We start from the raw sequence: 22,932 nt of genomic DNA on the forward strand, positions 1-22,932 counted from the left end.
TGGGGCTGACTGTGAGAAAGAACTGGGAAGGACATGAGGCCTGTGTTGTTTCAGTGGGGGTTTTGAGGTCACAGGGCAGACACGCCTCAGCACATAAACTTGCGCATGTTGGGAGCTATACCCCTTCATACTTGAACCTTTACAGAAGACAGACTTGGTGCACATGCAATTTAAAATTGAGGTCATGTAAATTCAGAGAGATTAAATGACTGGTCCAAGGTCAACACATTACTAAATATCAGGGATGGAACTTAAACCCCATTCTTTTGGTTCTAAATCCATGATGCTTGTCTCTATGCCTTATGACCAACAATTTCTAAAAGTCCTTTTCTACTCTCTAGTTCAATCATACTCTCCCACAGGGAAGGAGAGATGCTCCAGTACAAAGCTGTTTGAACTACTCCTCCCTCCCATAATGTATTGGCATAAAATTGATTTGTTCAAGAAATACTGCTTGACTGCTTATACTAGATACTAGGGAAAAGCAAGCAAGCAAGCCAACAGATTTAAAAACCTCTGCCCTTATGAAGCTTACAATCTATTGGAAAGAGACAGATAATAAAATAAACAAGTAAAGTATGTAGCATGCTAGATTTTGATGGATGCAAGGGAGAAAAATGAAGGAGAGGGAGACAGAAAGGGTTTGTTGGGGAAAAGGCTTATGTGGCCACCTTTGGGAAGAACATTCCAGGCAGAGAGAAAAGTAAGTGCCAAGGTCCTGTGGTGGAAGCCTGTCTGAATAATAGTGAAACAGCAAGGAGGCTAGTGTGGCTGGCAGAGCATGAACAGGAGAAAGAGCAGCAGGAAGTGATTTCAGAGAGTATCAGGGAGCCCAATCATGTACAGCCATACAGCCCACATAAAGACCTTGGCTTCTCCTCTAAATAAGATAGGAAGCACTTGGAGATTTTGTGAAAAAGAATGACACGATTTGTCTTGACCTATATTTTAAAACAGATGTGAGAAGAGACTAAAAAGGGGAGAAAGCAGAAGCAGGGAGATTAATTAGAAAACTATGTCAACAATCTGGGAGAAAGATAATGATGGTTTGGGCCAGGTGGTAAGATTGGGGGTAAGAGTTGGATTCTAAATATATTGATAGAGCAAATAGGATATACTGACAAGTAGGATTTGGGATGAATGACAGTAAGAGTGGAGGGAACAGAGAGAGCACTGGGCAGGAAGTCTGAGATTCTGAGTTGGAGTTTTAGTCCCATGTCATGCTTTCAGTGTTACCCAAAGAAAGTCACTGAAAAGCTTAAGGCTTCATTTTTCACACCTATAAAGATGGGCTTAAAAACCTTCCCGACCTCACAAGGCTCAAATGAATATGATGTCTATGCAAAAGTTGGCTTGCTTACAATTGAATCACAGCTCTCTGTGACCCTGTCCAAGTTTCTTAGCCTAAGTGACTGTGGTAGGGAGACTGAGGTCCTATCTGGAACATTTTGAGAGCAAATATAAAAAACAAAAACATTACAGTTGTGAAGAATTACTTTAGGAAGCTTTATTTTTAGAAAGTTAAATCTCTTTCTTGACGAGCTAAATAACCATAGAAGAAAGTTGGTCCAAGAGAACTATTTTAACCAAAGCCTCATAATCCGTAGTCATACTATGAGATTTTGTACTCTTTGAACTTGTATTTATGAAATGTTACCTAGTTGGTGGTTAATAAATTCCAACCACTCCCCCCAAATCTTCACCTTCAGTTTTGGTTCTATTTAAGCACAAAAAACTTCTTTTGGTTTCCCTTATCTCTGAGCTCATTTACCACCACCCTGGGAAGTTTCTAAATTTTTACTGCCAAGAAAACTTTGTGATTGAGTTATTCAAAGTGACTCAAATATTTACAACTTTCCCAACCTTGCTGAAGCATACAAAGCCCAAACTGTCTCTTTCCAATTCATAGATTCGGAAGAAACTCCCCTAATTGAAAGGTTCAGGATGAGTAAGGGGCAGTTGGTAAGACCCTCCCAGGGGTGAGAGGGCAGGAGTCACAAGGCAAGACTGGTGCTACCCAGGGATCTGCCTTGTCAGACAGAGCCATGTGCTCTGAGTCACACCTTCCACCTCCTCTCTTTGCTCTCTATGACCCTCCCAAGTCTTTCCCATCAAAACCTACCTATTCTAAGTCCAAGTCTCTCAATACCCTGCAAGGTAACTGATAAGCCATTTAATAAGCCAATTTAAGTTGAATTGCTAGTGAGGAAGAAGGAGTAGACCTAGGCCTCTCTGCACTTTAAGCGGAACTCCCAGAAAGATAATGGCCTAACTAAAATTATGGTGGAATGGTGGAATGCTTAGGCACTGTGAAGATAGCTGTTTCATAAAGGAGAGACTTTGGGAGAGACTCATGAAATCTCATAAGATGGTCTCCTTCTTTGCCTATACGTTAAGTGAGCAGTCCTCAAAATTGTCCTTGAGACCATTTCCGGGGTTCCACAAAGTCAAAACTACTGTCATAATCACATCAATTCCTTATTTTCATTGTCTCACAAGTGTGCTGCGGAGCTTTCCAGAAGCTACCTGATGTGTGATATTGCTATCACTCTGATGACTAATGAAATGCATGTTTGTAGATTTTTGTTTTTAAAGTTTATCAGTTTTAATCTCAAATATGGTCAATATCAACAGACATAATTCGCTTTACAAGAAAGCTCTTTGGGGTCCTCAATAATGTTTTTATGTGTGTAAAGGGGTCCTGAGACCTTTAAATGTTTGAGAACTGCTGCTTTAATTTACCCTGTCTGATCTGGCAGCCGAGATACCAGAAAAAACAGCAAAACCAGAAGCAGGATGATAATTCCTACTAAATTCAAAACTGTGTGAGCTAATCCATTTGCAAAGGTTGGTATCTAAAAGCAAAATCAGATTGACATCTATATACTAATATGTATAAAATAGATAACTAATAAGAGCCTGCTGTATAAAAATAAATAAATTAAATTAAATTTTAAAAAATCCCCAAACAAACAAACAAAAAAGCAAAATCAAAACAGCACATATAAGGAAGTACTCCAAAATTGACCTGGTCATATCAAAAGGACACAGGCACCAACATGAAGCAGCTTTCACTGGTCAGATCAAGAACATCTGATCTGTGACGTTGTGACAAATCATAAATGCCAGCAGCATCTTTTAGGGGATAAGAGATAGAGGGGAGGATTTCACACACAGAGGAAAAATATACAGATTATCATTAATGCCCACATTTTCCACATTCCCTATGAGAATATCATGAACCAAATATTTAGAGTTGACACTTTTAATTATTCAGTATATTAATACAAATATACGAAATAATACAGAATTAAATAACATACGAAAACCTTACTAAATATATAAATATTCAATTCAACAGTGAAAACAACTTAAGTTTTAGTTTTTAGTTCCTAGGTCACTGGATAGAGACAAGAAGGCAAAAGATACTGAAAAAGTCATCAACTTGGTCATATGATTATTTAAGAGTTCAAAATTGTTCCACTAGTTAGAACCATATATTTACAACAAAGGGATTTGTACACCCATACATGCTTCCTCTGCTATTGTGAGAAGTTAACTCATGAGAAAAGAAGCTGGGAGAGACAAAGCATTTGAATTAGCTGACTGCTATTCAGGAAACTTTCTAAATGCCGTATTTTCTAAATATGTCTTCATTATACTAGGCTGAATTTAGAATGACTAAAATAGGCCTGGGTTATATTATGAAACAAATGGATGAGAAATGCATGCCTTTTTAAAAATGTGAGCTGCTGAGACTAATAATATTTAGTCTGCTATAAAAACAGATAAGTAAAGTTAAGGTTGCCAATGTTACTTCACAATAAATTCAGTTCTGCTTCCACTGTGGTTAATATCACAGAAGTACATGAAGAATAGCAGTGAAACTGAGGGTTCTAGAAAGACCAGTTATTAGCAAAACAGTAAGCAGGTGGTGGACTAGATACCAAGTGATGAGGAAATAGACTTAACAGACCAAAGAAGAAGGGAAGAAGAGGTGGAATAGCCACAGAAAGGCAAAAGGTAGTCTCAGAAAAGTTCTTTGGTCCCTACCTTCCTGTATTCTTCTCTCTCTTTTTCATTTCTTTTCTCTTTGTTTATTCCTTTTTTTTTTTTCCTGGAATTACAGCCATTTTTGGAGCAGAATGGCAAATTATTTGGTCCAAATCCTTAATTTTCTGTATGCAAACGTGGAAGCTCATTGAGATAGTGATTAACATAGAGTTGACACCAGTCGGAGTCAAAGTCAGTCTCTGAGTGGTGGCTCCTGATTCTAAGTCCAGTACCCTTTCAACAGCACAACATGGCATTGTTTTACAAAATCAAGTCCTACAACAGACCTGAGAGGTAAAATGACTTCCTCTTGGAACTCACAGAAGCATTGGGTAGCCTAGATGGCAGTAGAAAGTCTTGAAATTCTTACGCCTTTGACTCCAATTTCTTTTGCTCTTTTAGGTTCCTTGAAGAATGACCCTCTTTCTCCTGCTTGCCTCCTGAGTCAGATTCAAGTAGACCAGGGAATAACTTTCAGGGTTCTGTGTGACTCCTCTATGGCTCTGGGTAAAAGAAAGATCAAGATATTAACTTTGAACATTTATAATTTCTATTCTAATAGATTTTAAGAAGATAAATAACAGAAGGATCAATAAACACAGAATTCTCCTGTGTATATTTCATCAGCCAAGAGAAGGAAGTAGACATTCCTGACCCAACATGATGTGAGGCAACTGTGACTCTCTTTAAAAGGACATGAGTAATTCTAGGAAATAATAGTTTGCTATTCCTAAGTAAGACTGTACTTGCTCAGTAATACACTTAAGACTACAAGTAAAAGAACACGTTCAAGAATTCCAAATGATCTACATGTATTTTATTTATAAGACCTTGGGCTTTGTTTCCTGTGGATACTCACTTACTGGAGATCGGGTTGGGAATGGTCAAAAAGTAGACAGATAGAGGTCCTTTCAAGGTTATTAGCTTTCTAGCACTTAAACTTGGAGCATGTGGGCCTCTCTACAAGGCATGTAAACAGTGAAGTAAAAGACCTCGGATATCATCTTGGTTCCACATCTCACTCTCCATGTAATCTGAAGTAATTCTTTACCAGAAACTGCAAAGTTCTGCATGTTTTAACTGTGCCAACATTTCCAGTATCAGTGATCTGTTCAGCCGTGAAAGACAGAACAGTTCAGGCAAGAATGCCCAGGCTTATGGGTCTGTTAGCCACCTACTTTGTGATTGGATTTTGTTATGACATTTTGATATGATGGGTGGCATTTGCACCCATTCAAGGGTGAAATTTTGTAGGCAAGTAGCCTTGGAATGCAAGATTCCTCCAAGCAACTCTAACCTAGTCGGTTCAATAAAGATTGCTTCACACTTTTCTCATATAAAGCACCCTTTCTTCTGCTTGGAACTAGGAGGACACTGGGATAGAGGTGAAGGTTACCACTCACCCAGCCTTCATCTGGAAAGTGTAAGTACAATTATTTAGCAAAGCAAGGATTCTCATTTTTTTTTGGAAACATATATCTTTTGTATTATCTTTCCAACTGATCACCAATTTCCGCAACACAAATTATTTACTGAGCACCTCTGTTATTTGATGTAGTACTAAGCTTAAAATAGGAGAAAGTCCATCCACTGCACTACAAATAACTCAATTTCATTTCTTTTTATGGCTGAGTAATATTCCATTGTATATATGTGCCACATCTTCTTTATCCATTCATCTGTCGATGGACACTTAGGTTGCTTCCATGTCCTGGCTATTGTAAAAAGAGCTGCAATGAACATTGTGGTACATGACTCTTTTTGAATTATGGTTTTTTCAGAGTATATGCTCAGTAGTGGGATTGCTGGGTCGTATGGTAGTTCTATTTTTAGTTTTTTAAGGAACCTCCATACTGTTCTCCATAGTGGCTGTATCAATTTACATTCCCACCAACAGTGCAAGAGGGTTCCCTTTTCTCCACACCCTCTCCAGCATTTATTGTTTGTAGATTTTTTGATGATGGCCATTCTGACTGGTGTGAGGTGACACCTCGTTGTAGTTTTGATTTGCATTTCTCTAACGATTAGTGATGTTGAGCATCCTTTCATGTGTTTGTTGGCAATCTGTATGTGAAGTAAATCAGAAAGAGAAAAACAAATACCGTATGCTAACACATATATATGGAATCTAAAAAAAAAAAAAAAAGGTTCTGAAGAACCTAGAGGCAGGACAGGAATAAAGACGCAGACATAGAGAATGGACTCGAGGACACGGGGAGGGGGAAGGGTAAGCTGGGACGAAGTGAGAGAGTGGCATGGACATAAATACACTACCAAATGTAAAATAGATAGCTAGTGGGAAGCAGCCGCATAGCACAGGGAGATCAGCTTGGTGCTTTGTGACCACCTAGAGGGGTGGGATAGCGAGGGTGGGAGGGAGACGCAAGAGGGAAGAGATATGGGGACATATGTATATGTATGGCTGATTCACTTTATTATACAGTGGAAAATAACACACCATTGTAAAGCAATAATACTCCAATAAAGATGTTAAAAAAAATTAATAGGAGAAAGTGACATGATTCCACCCAAGATATAGTGTTTACCAACATTATCATTATTAGCATTGCAAAGAACCTATTTATAAGGTTAGATTATTGTGAAGCGAACTGAAAAAAATCAAGGCAATTATATAGATAATGTGGGCTTAAAAAAACCCACTTTTACCTGAAATAGTTAGATACTTGAAGAAAAGTGAGGTTTGGAATATGCATTTCATATGATTGTCTAAATCTTCTATTGGTTTCCAAATCAGCCTTGACCCAATCAAACACAAGAAGACTGCTACTCAAAATAAAGATTTCTAAAAATTAGGTGATTATCTATGATGATCTGCCCCAAAATGAAGTTGTTGTTTCTGAGAAGCTTGTGATCATTGGTGGGTTGGCTAATGAGAAATAAAAGATTATCCTCAACCTCAAATTTTACTTCACTGTAGTATGTGTGGAAGGGGCAACAACTGGCTTTAACAGAAAGAACTATCATGAAATGATGGAAAATTTCCCTAGGAAATTTTAATTTCTTCCCATTTTCTATTTAGTAATAAAGTACTGATTCATAAAAGAAAAAAACGATGTTCTTTGAAAACCTATTAACCTATTATTGTATTGCTGTAGTCTCATGGGAAGTAATTGTGATGATTCCATTAGGAATGGTGCAAAGAGAAGTCACCTCTAGCTCATCACTAGTACAGCTTTACAGTTGAAAAACCCAACATCACACTCTCTGGCATTATACAGAATCACAGGAAAACTGCAGGGAGCCTGACTTCTCTATGAAAATAACATCTGTCATTAGAGATTACCCCTCTGTCCACAAACTATAAATTTGCTTATGTTTTTGTGAGCAAGAAATTAGTGATTTTAATCTAAAATAAACTTTTTTTGGTCATTTATCTAACAAAGAGTTGAACTTTACTTAACAGACTTTTCTTACTTACCAGATTTGTCTTACTATTGGGCAGCTCCAAGGAGATGACTCTTTGTCTACTCATATTTAATAAGCTCAAGAACTAATTCATCTCTACTCTTTCTCTCCCCACAAACTCTGCACACACACACACACACACACACACACACACACACACTCTCACACTCAGTTCCCCCTCTCTACTTCTATTTCTGTTCATATCACCCTTTTTTCAGGTCACCAGGTCCAGAATCTTGGTGTCATTTTTGACTGATCATGTTTCCCCACCCATCCAAAAGTTTTATGTTTCAGAAGATAATAGAAAGTAAAAGAGAGAGAGAAAGCAAAAAAACACAAAGTAAGGGTAAAGAAAGATATTCTGTAATAACCTAAATGGGAAAAGAATTCGAAAAAAAATAGATATATGTATATGTATAATTGAATCACTTTGCTTCACACCTGAAACTAACACAACATTGTAAGTCAACTATACTCCAATATAAAATAAAAATTAAAAAAAAAAGAAAGATGGAAAGCAAATGTGGTAGCACTATTCACTTTCATCACAAATTGACAATCAAAATTTGTTACTTGAAGAAATAAAAAATGTCTCTATCTTTGATGATTTTCTTCCCTTTCTCCCAGCTTTTTGTATTGCTTAAGTTTTGGTTTTAACAAACCAGTATTCCCTCAGCCTTGAGGGTTTGTCTCCAGAATAATTGACATTTGATTTTACTAGCTATTTAAGTATATGGAACCAAATAATCTTAAGCTGACTCGCTTCACTTCAGCAACTGAATAAGGCATTGAACAAACATATTTCCCAGAAAATACAAGACTTAATGAACAAAGGACAATTATTTTGCAAATGCCCCTTTCTACTGAAATTTACCTTGGGCTTGAATAGGTTGTATTATAAGATTCTTGTCCAAGGGGATTTTTAAAATGAATTTAAACACTTCATACTTTTCTGCTTGTACTTTACAGAAGAACACAGTAATATCAGCAAGCACAGACAGAAATAAATGCAACTAACAACAGCACCTTTCAAGTCAGGAAACTATAACTGAAAGAACATTCCAGCAGAGGTCAGGAGACCAGGATTCTAAACCTAGGCCTGCTGTTAACTAACTGTGTGACCTTAGGGAAGGAAGTCAACTTCAGTTCCTAACTGGAAAAGTGAAATGTTTGGAAAAAGTGGAATCAAACGGCCTTCTGCCTTTGACATTTTGCAGAGTGCTAAGGAGTTCTATGGGTTTAGGTTTATGTGCAATAAGATTATCTGATTTGCAATCTCCTGTCCCATACAGAACAAATCCCTTTATCTACTTTTGCAAAAGGGTCATTGACACTGGTGATTTGTTGCTTTTCTTATAAAGTCACAAGAATTAATCAGGTGTTTATATAAGGCTTATGCAAAATTAAATGTTCAAAAAACTTAGAAGGTGAAAGATATTCGTCTATGAGACATAAAATAAAAAGGAAAAAAGGTAGCATTTGAGTGAGATTTTTTTTTTTTTTTTTTTTTTGTGGTACGCGGGCCTCTCACTGCTGTGACCTCTCCCGTTGTGGAGCACAGGCTCCGGACGCACAGGCTCAGCGGCCATGGCTCACGGGCCCAGCTGCTCCACGGCATGTGGGATCTTCCCGGACCGGGGCACGAACCCGTGTCCCCTGCATCGGCAGGTGGACTCTCAACCACTGCGCCACCAGGGAAGCCCTGAGTGAGATTTTTAATAGAAATGTAAAATAACACTCAAAGCCAACATTTTTTTCTTTCCTCTCTGTCAGTCATGTGAGCTGGAGAAAACTCCCATACCACCCCTTCACCTTGGGAAATTCCCATTACATACAACATAAACCGCAGCTTTGCATTAGCTTTCATAAATTATGCACTGTCTTCAGAAACTAAAGAAATTTAATTCTTCCCAGCTGGCTGACACCTCTTGTTTGATACCATCTCTTGTTTTATATTGTCTCACAGTGTTTAAGACTCAGCATCTATGAGGTACTGAATTTGCAATTAAAAAAAAATGGAATTGAACAAATCCCTTTGAAAATCTACCCCTCCATTCATTCACTCATTCATCTTTTAATGAACATTTATTGACCACCTGGTATACATAAGGCACTGTGATAGTTGTTGTAGGGGCTGGAGAGAAATTAACAGTGTATAAGGGCAGAATGACATGATGCAGTTATTATAAGTATGGATCACCTGTATGTTTGCCTAGAGTGTCTGAGCCATAGTGAGGGTATAACATAGAAAGCATTACTCAATTAGTGATCTTATCAGACAAGTTCACAGTCTCTTAAGTGGGGTAGCTGACCTGTGGAATGCTGTAAAAAGAGAAGAGATTGTCCTGGGTAGAATGAACACAGCCTGGGTGCCAAGACTTCCCTGCTTTTGCCATTAGATGATTCCATAGTGATTGAATAAATATTTTCCACATGTCCTCTCATCAATCCTTACTCTGAATTTATAAAAAAATTGGCCTTTAAACCATCTTGGCAAATGAAATGCAGAAACTAATGTCCAATTGCAAGAAAATGACACTGAAGTGTTTTAAAATACCATCAACATTTATGTATTCTGGAAACACCAAACCAAACACATGGTTGTCACCCCTTTACTTATATCTTCATTTTACCCCCAAATTGTCATTAAACAATCATTTTTTTCCTTCTTTGTACTTCCCATGGGGACTCACCTCGGTCTTGGTTCCGACGATGTTTCCAGTATAGTAGGATTGAAATTAAGACCAGAAGAATTACCAAGGAAACAATACTTAACAGTAGTGGAACTGAAAACCAAAAGCCTGTGGATATTGAAGGGAGAAAAGGAAAAACAAGTTATAAGTGGAAGCTGTAGAGGCAAAAAGCGATAAAGAGACAGTTGTGATGAGTTTTTACTAGAGCTGAGCTTTCGATGAAAATTATTCTTAAATATATATATATACTGAAGTCTATATTCATGACCTCACATTATTTTAATAACATTTAAATAATAATAATCACTAACATGTTTTATGTAGTTACTAAGTTGTAGGAGCTTTGAATGTGTTACCTCATTTAATCCTCTAAATAGCCCAAGAGTTAGGTCTTATTATAATTATCTAACAGATTAAAAAAACAAACAACTGAGGCTCAGAGAAGTTAAGTAAGCCCAAAATCAGTGTAGTAAGTGGTAGAACAAGGCTTGCTCAGAGGTCTGTTTGCCTTCAAAGCACATATTCTTTGCCATACTGTCCATTAAAGTAATATGTTTATTGAGGAATTGTTGAAAAATACAGAGAAATATAAAGGAAAAGAATAATGCATCTCGTGATTCCAACCCCCAGGAATAACTCATCTCAATGTTTTTATTGTGTTGCTTCTAATCTATGCCTTTGTTATTAAATCTCTTTCCAATAGTCAATAGATGCAACTTAGCCTGAATGTCAGCCCCTCAGTGTCACTGTGTAATACAAAGGCAGAAGAAACACTCCCTGATTTGCGAGTCTCCAGCATCTTCTCCATACCTTTATCATGGAATTTGTCACATCATACTTTAACTGAGCACCTTCAGATTTGTCTAATTTCACTAGTTCTAGTGCTCGACATAATGCTTTAAGCATGAACGATTTTTAGTAAATGTTCGCAGAATGAACAAACATTATACAAAGGATGCGTAAACATTATAAATGATATGTCAATTTTGGCACTCTTGGAAAGACATGTTCCTTTTCAGATTTTTGTTTTTCAGGGAAATTTACCCTTCACCGTGGCTGAATCTGAGGATCTCTTCACAAATGTCCAAAGCTAATACTGCAAACCTCTTGAGCAAATTTACCTAAACGTTTACTTTTTGATTAGTCTGCTTTTTCAAGGACCCCAGAAATGACTACAGGATATGTTCACTAGAGGCCACCATACCAACGAGGTCTAAACTTTTCCAGCTTTTATTGTTTACAATGCGCCCAGAAAAAAAGCAGCAATATCTTTTTATAGGAGGCTTATTGCTGAGTGCCTCATCCAGAGTTAGTGCTTCAAAACTGCATAGAGAAAGAAAACTGTGGCTGTCATCACTAAAGTGTCCTGTCTCTAAAACCACCGCTTTCTTTATTCTCTCTCCCATAATCTTTACCTCTTGTATTGATGAGGCCCAGAGACAGCAGTTTAGATAGAAACGCAGGAGAGCAAAAGAGGTCCTGAACAGGAGGCAGTTTATTTTAAAAGGGGGTGAGGAAAACATCTCAGATTGGCCCCCTTCCTAAAAAGCCCCTTTCCCACAGTGTAGATTATGCAAAGGTTCATCCTGGATGTGGCTTTTTCCAGGAAAACATCCTAATCCCTCCAGATTGAGCTGATGCTCCTTTTCCCCTCTCTCAGTCCTCCCATGGTGTACCACAGCTGTCTTTTTTTTTTTTAAGTAGAGAAAGGTTTATTGCAGGGCCAAAGAAGAACAGGTGGCTCATGCTGAAAAACACGAACTCCTACTATAGCTTTCTTATTGAAGCATTTATCATGAAGTTTTACAATTGCCCAGCTCCTTTTGCATTCCCTCCTAGACTAGAAGCTCCCTGTGTGAAGGGACTGAGTCCTCACTGTTGCGTTTCTGGCATAACAAATGCTCAGTAAGTAGCACGGAAGAATAAATCAATGGATGGATCTCAGCAAAAGCGTTCAGTATGTGGGCAACATACCACATTTGCCAAGGTAAAATCGGCTTTATTGGCTTCCTCAACTCTGTTTTTCTTTCCCTACTTATCCCATTCTCTCCCTTATCAGCTCCTTTGCTAAAGGCCAAGAGGCTCTGCAGAGCATTCGCCACCTTGCAGGTGTGTGTCCACAAATGTGACCACGGTAAATCTTGCCCTCTCTCTCTTACCTTTGTTCACAGTTTCCCTGTAGTCGGTCACAGTCCCCAGGTGCAGTACCTGGCAGATCACCTCCTTCCCCACCTGACTCTTGGGGTCTTTGATCTGGAGGATGCTGGTGACAGACGTTGTCCCATTGGGGTGTGAGACAATCTCAGTACTGTTCTCAATCTCTGACCCAGAGACCTTCCAGGAGATCATAGGGGCTGGGCGAGCATTGGCAGAGCAAGTGATATTTAGGTGGTCTTCAGATAGTTTATAGTGAAGGAATACTGTGGGCTGTACTGGGACAAAAAAAATGATCTGCCATCAGTCAAGCATGGTGTGAGTGCTACACTCTCCTCAGAGAGATGAGAAAAAGATCTTTACAGAAAGACAGTGGAGGCTAGAAAGATAAGGTAGCACATCCAATCCAAACTGCGGCCTTCCGGGTTCTTTCTGTGTCTAATTCTCTGAATTGCAGGATGGAGGCTGGCCTAGTACAACCCTGTGACAAGTACGATTCTCCCTGTAGTTTGCCTCTAGGAGAATTAGCTGGATGGACAGAAGGTACCTTCTCCCCCAAACAGTGCAGAGCCTAATTATTCTTTTCTCTTCCATGGGCAATGTAAGCTCTCTGCCTTCTTCTGGGTACCCCTCTCAAATTGTTTGACAATGACCACCCATCGGCACCTCCACACAAGTAGTCTGCACTTCTCAGAAGCACGAGGGCAGTTTCAGAACAGAGAGCCCGTGGGGGGGGGGGCTGCTGCTTAGAGAAAGCCTTTTTCTGTTTGGAAGTGGGCCAGGGAGCAAGATGCATGGAGCAGACTTGGCAAGTCCCTGCTTGAAATATCTATACAAAACGTCAATTAGAAATTCATAGTCAGTAGTCAGAAAATCACAGAATGACAGTTGTAAGGACCGTGGAGATCACCTTATGGAGTTAACAGAAAATAACTAGCTTATGAAAAAAGGACATTATTTTTAGGTCAGCTGTACCCTGTTCCCTTTCAAAAGTCCCTTGATTAATGAGTTCATTTTCTTTGGAATATACAGTTTATCTCTGCTGAGCAAATGTAAGCTTGCCTTTCTGTGGTTGGCTTTGGAGCCCACAAGATAATTAAAGGGCAATGCTAAATGAAAGCTTGTCTGTGCTCAGAAGTTCAAGAAGTGGGTGGGTGGCAGTAGGCTGGAGAAAATGAGCCTATAGGACGGTGGCTCTGTCCAGAGTGCCCAGATTACTAACATCAATAAGCCCTGGAGGAAGAGACATAAGGTAAAGGAAGATGAGTATGGTTGACGTGGCCAGATTGGCAGCAGGGTTCTCTGGTGTATCAAAGAATGACTTAGATGAAAGCTATAAGTTGTGGCTGGAAAGGATCAGTGTGGAAAAGAACTACAGAATTACTCGCTAGAAGATGCAGGAGAGTCTGCTTTTTGGGCAAAAAAATAATACAAAGATTCTGAGTAAAGAAGGGGGAGTAGGAGAAAGAAAGATGAACAAAAAAGAAAAAGAAAAGGAAACAGACAGAAATGAGAAAAATATGACACAAGAAGGAAAAGGAAGAAAAATGGTGGAAAGAAGGAAGGAAGGAAAGGAGAGGGAGGGAGGGAAGAAAAAAGAGCAAGGGAGGAAAAAAGGAAAGGAAAGAGGAAGGAAGGATTGGAGGAGGGGAGAGAGAGAGAAAGACAGGGAGACAGAGGGAGAAAGAGGAATGAAAGAAATAGAAATCAAGAAGAAAGCCTGATGCAAGATCCTGCAGAGAGGACTCATTACAGGCAAAATTAGTGAAAGAAACTTGTATTTGGTGTTGTCTTACCTCCCTTGCATTCTTATTTATTGAGCCTCTTCTTATCCCATGTCCAATATTCTTGGTGTGCACGAACTCTCATTTTAACATTCCTAATAACCCTGTCTAAGTTTGTCGTTTCCCTTCTAAAACTACCACCAAGTGTGCCATCCTCCAAAGTAACCCCTTATTCCTAATTCTGAATTCTTGATCTCAGCTAAGCATCAGTTAAGAAGAAAGGAATCTTACCAAACTAAGCCTCTTGGATTTTAAAAGAATGCTTATTATTCAGTTAAATCCCTAGTAGGCATCAGGAATGAAGAGCCTCTGATGCATGTCTCCTTATCAATCCTGATACAGCTAAACTGAAACAAAATGAGAGGGACCCCTATAACTGGCTCCAGCTTAGCCCAAGCTGGCTTTGTCCTTAGATCCAAAAATACTAAAGCTGTTAGAGACCCTAGAAATTATCTACTTCACACTTCTGGTGCAGATAAATAAACTCTGGTACAGAGTGGACAGGATTCTTCTAGGGTCACATGACTGCTAATTGCAAAGCCAGGTCTGAACCACATCAGTGCTTATAGAGAACTTATCCTCACTATGGTCCTTAATTTACTCTTGTTGACAACAGTATTTGTCAGGGCAAAGATAACTCCAGGCAGAGATTCAACATAGTCCTTTGAACTCTCCAAATAACACTAACCACAGTTACAGTAGACATGAAAGGCCAAGTGTCCTCTCATGAGCCATTCTGGGGTTAGGATCCTGAAAAACTAGGCACTACTACTACATTCCAAACATTCTGCAAAATAACATTTCAAGCCAGAGACAATGTATTCTCAGAGACTCTCACCAAAGAGAGTGAGGCAGGATATTCCTGAGATCTTCCCAGAACCAAAGGTATTGAAGAGGCACTTGTAACACCCTTCGTCTTCCAAGGTGGTATTCCAGAAGGTAATGGTTGAGTTCATGAGTCCCAGCTGGGTGATGTTTATCTTATCCTTATAGGCAGGCTGGACTACAACCCCATGGTTCTGGCTAAAGGTGATCATGTTTTCTGGGCTTACAGCCTTGATTTTTTGCCATGTCACAATCAAAACTTCCTGGGGATTTTGCAGAGAGCATCTTAAAGAAGCAGGTGCGTTCAGCAACTCTCTTACATCTTGGGTCTCCACTTTCATCATGGAATCATAAAAAACATTTAAATTTTAATACATACACAAATATACATTTTTTTGATTAAAAACAATGCACGTTCAAAGTCAAATTTAGAAAAGATACAGAAAAATGCAAAAAAAGAAAACGTTTACCTACCTTCCTGATGTTGCTAGAGAAATATAAGTTCAAATATTTGTTCAGTCTTTAAGAGTAGCAGAGGAGAAAAATAAGAAAGCAAAATCCCAGTGACCAGAAATTACATGAAGAATCCCTGTAGGCTGGAAATTAGGTGAAGTGAGGTTGAAGATGGAAAGTGCCAAATAGGATAGAAGCATCACCAAGTGAGTTTATGCCTGGAGCAGTAACAGGAATAGCTAGGAATAAGAAAGGGCCAACGGACAATAGGCAGAGTGATTAGTTTAAGTGAAGAAGGTATAGCAGCTCTGGACATTCCACACACATACCTGCAAAGGAAGGAGCAGCAGTAGTGATGTCTGCCTTCAGGAAGCAGTGGTGAGTATAGGAATACAAGATAGAGAGATATACAGGACAGTGCTCCAGGAGGCTGATAGTACCAGAGAGATTTGACCACCAAATGACAATCTACACATTCCCCTATTTTTACTGTATGCAGTGCAGAATATAAGGTATGGCAATAATTTCTTCCCCCTCCAATGCTGGCTAGTCATATTGATATGATAGATGATTCAATGGGAGATCTCAGTAAAACAAATAGCCAAACATTTGAGAAAGTTAACACAATGATAGAGGAATAATAAACTCTACAAACCCAAGAACTCACCAAATGAATAAAAATATCATAAATAAATTTATTTGTTATCATAAATAAATTTATTTATTTATTATCATAAATAAATAAATTTTGATGTGAATAAATGTGATATCTTAAGTGTGAAAAGGAACCAGCACTGTAGATAGTAGAAACTATAGATGCAGAAAATGAGAAATGTAAACTCTTAACAGACTTAGCAGAATGAATATCACTGAAGAGTAAATTAGTAAGTAGGAAGACCAGGTCATAGAATTTTTCCAGAATGTAGCACAAAGGGATAAAGATATAGAAAGGATTAAAGAAAAATTCAAAGACTAGAATGTTTCAGCATGAGTCCAGTAAGCATTTTAAAAGGAGAGAAAGGGGAGAATAGAAGACAAAAACACTGTAAGGAACAAAAATATATTTTTCAAAATGATAAAAGGAGGAATCTAAAATAAGACATACTAATCATGAATCTTCATGCACCTAACAACATAACTCTGACATATATAAAAACCTAATAGAACTACAAAGAAAAATCCATAATCATAATGAGAGAGTTTTTCATTGTTCTCTTGGAATTTTCACTTCCACATATTAAAAAAATAAGTAAGCTGCATAGCACAGGGAGATCAGCTCGGTGCTTTGTGACCACCTAGAGGGGTGGGATAGGGAGGGTGGGAGGGAGGGAGATGCAAGAGGGAAGAGATATGGGAACATATGTATATGTATAACTGATTCACTTTGTTATAAAGCAGAAACTAACACACCATTGTAAAGCAATTATACTCCAATAAAGATGTTAAAAAAAGTAAATAAAGCAATAAAATCAAATATAAGGATATAGAACATTTGAAAAACAAATTTTTATATATAACTTATTATATATGTATGTGTAGTATGTGCATATGAGCATGTATTTGTAAACTTTTACCCAAAATAAAACATACAATCTTTTCAAACAACATACGGAACATACCCTCAAATTGAACTTGAAATAGTGTACAAAAAAATGACCTTGAACTCTGTCCATAATGCAATAAAATGAGAAATTTACATGCTTCTTTTAACTCCTTAATTATACCAGAAATCATAACAAGAATTATAAATCACTATGAATGACAATAAGAATATCTTATATTAAAATCTGTAGAAATTTACAAAGCAGTTCTCAGAGGGAAATATTTAATCCTAACTTAATTTACTGGGAAACAAGAAAGACTGAAGAAAATGAATACACACAGATATCCAAAATTCCCACCCCACCCAAGAAATGATAAAAGGAGTGAATTAATAAAGTTGAAGGCACAAATTAATAAAATGGTACACAAAATTTTGACTTAAAACACCAAATCTGTTATTTTTTTTAAGACTAATAACACAGATAAACTGTTAGAGTAATTAGAAAAAAAGAAGGCAGCATAAACAAACAATATCCACTCAACAACATCAAGCATGAAAAGACGGGCATAGCAACAAATACAAATTGGAACCCACAAGTGTTGCATAATTCCAATTTTAGTGAGGTGATGTGAAAAGTTCTGGGGGGAATACCGGTTGTTAGGACTGGGGTTTCCAAAAGGTTTGTTGGGATTTTGCAGAGCAGAGATCTGAAGAAATTGCTGCTTTTAGAATAGAGAGTAGAAAAGGGATCAAAACTAGAGTTTTAACTTCTTGGGTAACTTTTCTCTCTAATAATTTAGTGGAAAGTTTATAATTCTTCGCTGCATATATGAAACTCCATTTAGGGTTGGTAAATCCTATGTTGTACATGGTATGAAACTTCCCTTTCCTACCCCTGTGAAGGCTGATGTAGTACAACATCACGCAGAAGGTGATAAAAGGCCAGCAGCAAAGTGAGGTGTGGTCTCCTATGGAACCGAGGAGAAGGGACTGGCACAAGTAGGAAATTCAGCAGATGAGTGGAGAGCATAGGTGTATGTTTTATATGATAGACTATGTGAACCTACGTAACTTCCATATTTCATTATTTTTAGTATTTTTCTGTGAGAGGGACACACCCAAATTTAAGGCTTATTACCAGACTACCTTCCCAAAAGGCCATATTCATTCACACTCCCTTAGGCATTCCCATATCTTTACAAACATAGGGAATTATTATTTTAAACATTATTCAATTTGATAGGTGAAAAATGATATCTTAATTTAGGAAGAATTTTTTCATGTCTGGTTTTATCTAGGAAAAGTTTCTTAATATTAAATTCTTTGAAAACATTGGAAAAAATGTGGAAAGCAGAAAGAACCAGTCCTCCAAACGAATTACACACTTAAATAATTCATGCAGACAGATGAACTAACACAGCACAAACAAGAGTGGCCAAACGTTTCCACTCCAAAAACTGTGTTTCCTGGATTCCACGCAGGGGAATTGAGTATCTTTACCTTGTGCCCTGCAAAACATCATGGCAGCCAAGAACCAAATCAGTTGGAAGGTAGACAGATGACAGAAGAGCCTCCTCAACACCTGAAGACGGAAAGCAAAGTACAGAAGTGGGCATTTGGATGTGGACAAAGCTAAGGAAGCTTCAATCTAATTGCTGTTTCAGGAAATGCTGCAGCTAAAGTTTTAACCACCGGAAACCTTTGGTTTTGTGGAAGCAGAACCAGAGACTATAAATGGAAGAAATAACAGAGGGTGCTCAGGATATGGGAAGGGAAAAGCAGCAGTGTGGTTCCTTCATTATGGCCATCAATAAGCAATTTGAGGCCTTGCTTCCAAAGCCACCACTGTCAAGACTGCTGGGAAAACCAACTGCCATAAGTATACTCAGAAAACATAGAGACGGCAGATGCTGAAGAACATTCTCTCCCCAGATAATCCACATCTATTTATATTAAAAATGTAACTCAGGTTGTAACCACTTGGCAGCATATGTGACTGCTGAGGTGGATTTTCCTGCAAATTTTGCACAGTTTATGTAAATTTTACCTTTTCAAAACCAGTAATGGCTTTATTTTTCTTCATTGCTTTATGTTCATGTGTCTGGCAGAAATCCTTGGCCTTTTTACAAATCATGGTGGTATTTAAGGGACTATTATTCTGGGTATAATTTTGCTATAAAATGAGAGAGCGGAATGGAGACAGAATAACTTTACTCTGCAGCAGCCCCATGGCTGGCTTTGGTCCACATTAGTGTGTTCACCGTAAGGGGGTAGAAGCAAGGAATGTAAATTTTCCCTATATTTTTTCCTATATTCTATATTTTTCTATAATTGAGGTATGTAAGAAATATAGGTTTCTCTGTATTTTTCTTTAACTTGAACTTTATTTCATGTTGCCATTCCAACTAGAGGTAGAGACTTAATTTCAGTCAATATCACATAATCTCTGTCAGTTTAGCCCACCAACACTTCACAATTGTCCCAAACTCTGGCACCGCATCCACAGTCCTGGGAATGCCAAGCCGTGGGACAGGACCATTAACCCTTGGTTACAACCATCTATCCATGCTGGCACTATGTTCCCCTCAAGTCATCCTGATCATCGGTTTGTGCAATTAAATCTTGTGCTTACAGGATGTTCTCTCATGTTTCCCGATTCTCCAGATTTTGTGCTCCTGGATTCTTCTGTGCTGAACAAAGGAGAATTCTGCAAGGCTCTCTGACTAGACTCCCATGTATCTGTCCCTCTCTGTTTTACAGTTCCCTCGCCATGATGGACAGGCTTGCCTCTTCCCACAGTTCCCCACAAGAAAGCAAGGCACAGGTGTTTTCTGTTCTTTGATTTTAACACCTACCTGTAAGTTCTATTCACCACCCTCCTGGACTCCCTACTCCCAGGGGTCAGGCACAGAGCATCCTTTTCAGGACACAAACCGACACTAGTCAGTCCCTCTTTGCTCTCCCAGCCTAGGGTTAAAGAAGCTGCTTCCTCCATCACCTTGTATTCTTCCCATCAGCTTTTTCTGGGATGAAGGCCTGTCCTTGGCCTTTCAGCATTTAGGCTTTTAAAACTCAAATGCTTAGGCTTTTGCTATTTCAAAACTTTGGCTTCTGAGTGTCCATCAACAGATGAATGGATAAAGAAGATGTGAATGGATAAAGAAGATATACAATGGAATATTACTCAGCCATAAAAAGAAATGAAACTCAGTTATTTGTAGTGAGGTGGATGGACCTAGAGTCTGTCATACTGAGTGAAGTAAGTCAGAAAGAGAAAAACAAATACCGTATGCTAACACATATATATGGAATCTAAAAAAAAAAAAAAATGGTCATGAAGAACCTAGGGGCAAGACGGGAATAAAGACACAGACCTACTAGAGAATGGACTTGAGGATATGGGGAGGGGAAAGGGTAAGCTGGGACAAAGTGAGAGAGTGGCATGGACATATATACACTACCAAACGTAAAATAGATAGCTAGTGGGAAGCAGCCGCATAGCACAGGGAGATCAGCTCGGTGCTTTGTGACCACCTAGAGGGGTGGGATAGGGAGGGTGGGGGGGAGGGAGACGCAAGAGGGAAGAGATATGGGGATATATGTATATGTATAGCTGATTCACTTTGTTATAAAGCAGAAACTAACACAACATTGTAAAGCAATTACACTCCAATTAAGATGTTAAAAAAAACAAACAAAAAATCTTTGGCTTCTGAAACTAAAAAGTTTTCTTTGGCATTCGAATTCCACACCAGCATGCCACATGGAAATCCAGGCTCTAGCAAAGGCTGTGATGAGGAATGCAAATAGTTTGGCTTTCCGAGTAAAAATCTGTCTTTTAGGATAAGAGAGAAAGGAGACACACACCAAAACACAAGATGTACGAGCTGGGGGCCAGCAATGTTTAAGAAACAGAAGCACAGTGATTGAGGCAAAGGGAATTAGAAAGAAAGCTTTGCTATTAATTATATACACATTTCCTCTGGCTGACTTGAGTTCAGGCTAGCACCAATATTAGATGTGTAAGCTAGGACAAATCACTTTACCTCTCTGAAATGCAGAAAAAAATAATAGTACCAACCTTCTCTCTGTTAAAAAGACTAAATGAGATAGTATATGTAAAGCTCCTAGAACAGTGACTGATACAAATACGCACTAAATCAATGTTGCTGTTATCTCTTTGGGTTACTATGAGAATTAATTAAGCATTTAAAGTACTGAATACAGTACCTAAGGTATGGTAAAAGCCAATATATATTAGGTAACTTAAAAAAATTCATTAATCAGATCACACAATAATGGAAATAGAGAAGTCCATTTATAACCTTTGTCAAGAGGGCCAGGGTTCAGAAGCCTGGGTCTTACCTGACAGCTGCCCATCTACTTTGCCCCTATACATACCTCTTCCCTGAAAATTTCTAGGTCCAAATCCTGATCCTGCCACATACAGTCACATGGACTTGGAAAACTTAACCTCTCTGCCTGTTTCTCTATTTGTAAAATTGGATAATAACTCCTCCTTTGAAGGATAATGGTGAAGATTAAGAGCACCTGGCACTCAGTAAACACTAGCTCTAAGGCCACCATTCTCCTTTATTAAGGAAAACAGTGAAATAACTGGCTGTGTGATCCTGCCAATAAACTATATACAAAAAAAAAAAAAAACTACCTCCAGGCATTACTTGTATTTAGATTTTAATTTTTATTATTTTTATCAATTACCAATGTAAATGAAAACCCTCTTCTTCCTTCATTTTGTCATATACACAGGTCCTGAATAAACAAAATGTCTGTCTCTCGTGGATACCCAGGGTTTTAACCCTGATTTATCCAATCCTTTATGGCTTCCCAAGGCAAAGACCCAGAGGATGCAGAAAGAGGCTGGAGCATCACAGAGGGCGCCAGCTCTCCTGGACAGCCTGAGCCTGAAATTCTGCAACCCCACCCCAGGTTTCAGGGCCAAAGCGGAGCCAATACAGCACCCTCTATCCCCGCCGCCAGCGCCCGCCTCCCAGCCCAGTTCCTGTCTGAGGATGTCAAGGATCTTCGGAGAAGCGTCTCCGGAGCCTGCGCTTGGCAGCATCCTTTTTCCAGCGCACTGGGACGGAGAAGCGGAACGCCAGGAATGGCCTGTAAACCACCCTTTGGAAGGCAAAATCCGCTTCTCAGCAAGGTTAAGAGCTGAGGGAAAAGCGCTAGCAGAAATCCCACCTCCGAACCAGACTGGGGAAAGCCGCAGCCCGGAGCTCTCAGCCCGCCACCGCCCCAGGGCCGCCGGAGCGATGTCGCCCATCCTGCTCCCCCTTTCCCACGCCTGGCCCGGCTCACCAGCCACTCCATCCTCGCTCCTGGGCGCGGGGTGTTTGGCTTCAGCTGGGAAGCCCGGAGGGATCTCACACCGGACCAGACTGAGCTCCTTCAGTTCTGTGGAGCAAGGATGCGCCCCGCCAGCGCCTGAGGAGAGCTGCCTCACTCCTCCTCCGACACAAATACCCCTCCGCCCCACCCCCGCCCCGCCCCCCAAGCAGTGGCGTGAAGGCCAGTTTTTTCCAGTTTACTTGTAGGGGATAAAATAAAATAAATAGTACTCCTCTTTTCCTATCTTCAAAACGATTCGCAGTTTTCAGAGGTGGCAACTGGGGAAACAGAAAATATTTGAAAAAATATACACTGTTTCCATTTTCATTGTACAGACAGAAAGGAAACAGGGAGAGGTGGGAAGACATGAATTGTTCCCTGCGTTGGCGCTTGGAGGAATGGCAATCTACACTGTGCAGCTGGCAAGTGCGAAATGATTTTTGAGAAACGTTACACAGTTTCCACAATTACCACCTCGGAAAATCCAAATATTTTGAAGCTGAATTTAAACAGTAGACACTTTACAAAACAAATGTATATTTATTTTTATCCAGAACCAAATTATATATTGAAGCTATCAATGCTGTAATGATCTCTCCTCTCATGATGTGACGGTTTTTTTCTCTATGTGTGGAGTTTTCTT

General features: G+C 39.1%; 1 protein-coding gene across 2 annotated transcripts; it reads right to left on the minus strand.

The window, feature by feature from the left end:
* Positions 1-930: 930 nt before the first annotated feature.
* Positions 931-22,420, minus strand: CD200 (CD200 molecule). Of its 2 annotated transcripts, XM_004272062.4 has the most exons (6): positions 22,260-22,420; positions 18,432-18,513; positions 14,949-15,269; positions 12,332-12,604; positions 10,173-10,280; positions 931-4,556 (listed from the first exon to the last, which is right to left on the minus strand). In XM_004272062.4, the coding sequence occupies exons 1-6, from the start codon at positions 22,269-22,271 to the stop codon at positions 4,549-4,551; spliced, it is 804 nt and encodes a 267-aa protein (XP_004272110.1). In that variant the 5' UTR covers positions 22,272-22,420; the 3' UTR covers positions 931-4,548. The 2 variants fall into 2 exon arrangements, with proteins under 2 accessions (XP_004272110.1, XP_049566286.1); XM_049710329.1 differs by lacking the exon at positions 18,432-18,513 and having other exon boundaries at positions 22,260-22,418.
* Between the last annotated feature and the right edge of the window lie 512 nt (positions 22,421-22,932).

This window comes from Orcinus orca, chromosome 5 (genome assembly GCF_937001465.1).
Source record: "Orcinus orca chromosome 5, mOrcOrc1.1, whole genome shotgun sequence".
Taxonomy (NCBI): domain Eukaryota; kingdom Metazoa; phylum Chordata; class Mammalia; order Artiodactyla; family Delphinidae; genus Orcinus; species Orcinus orca.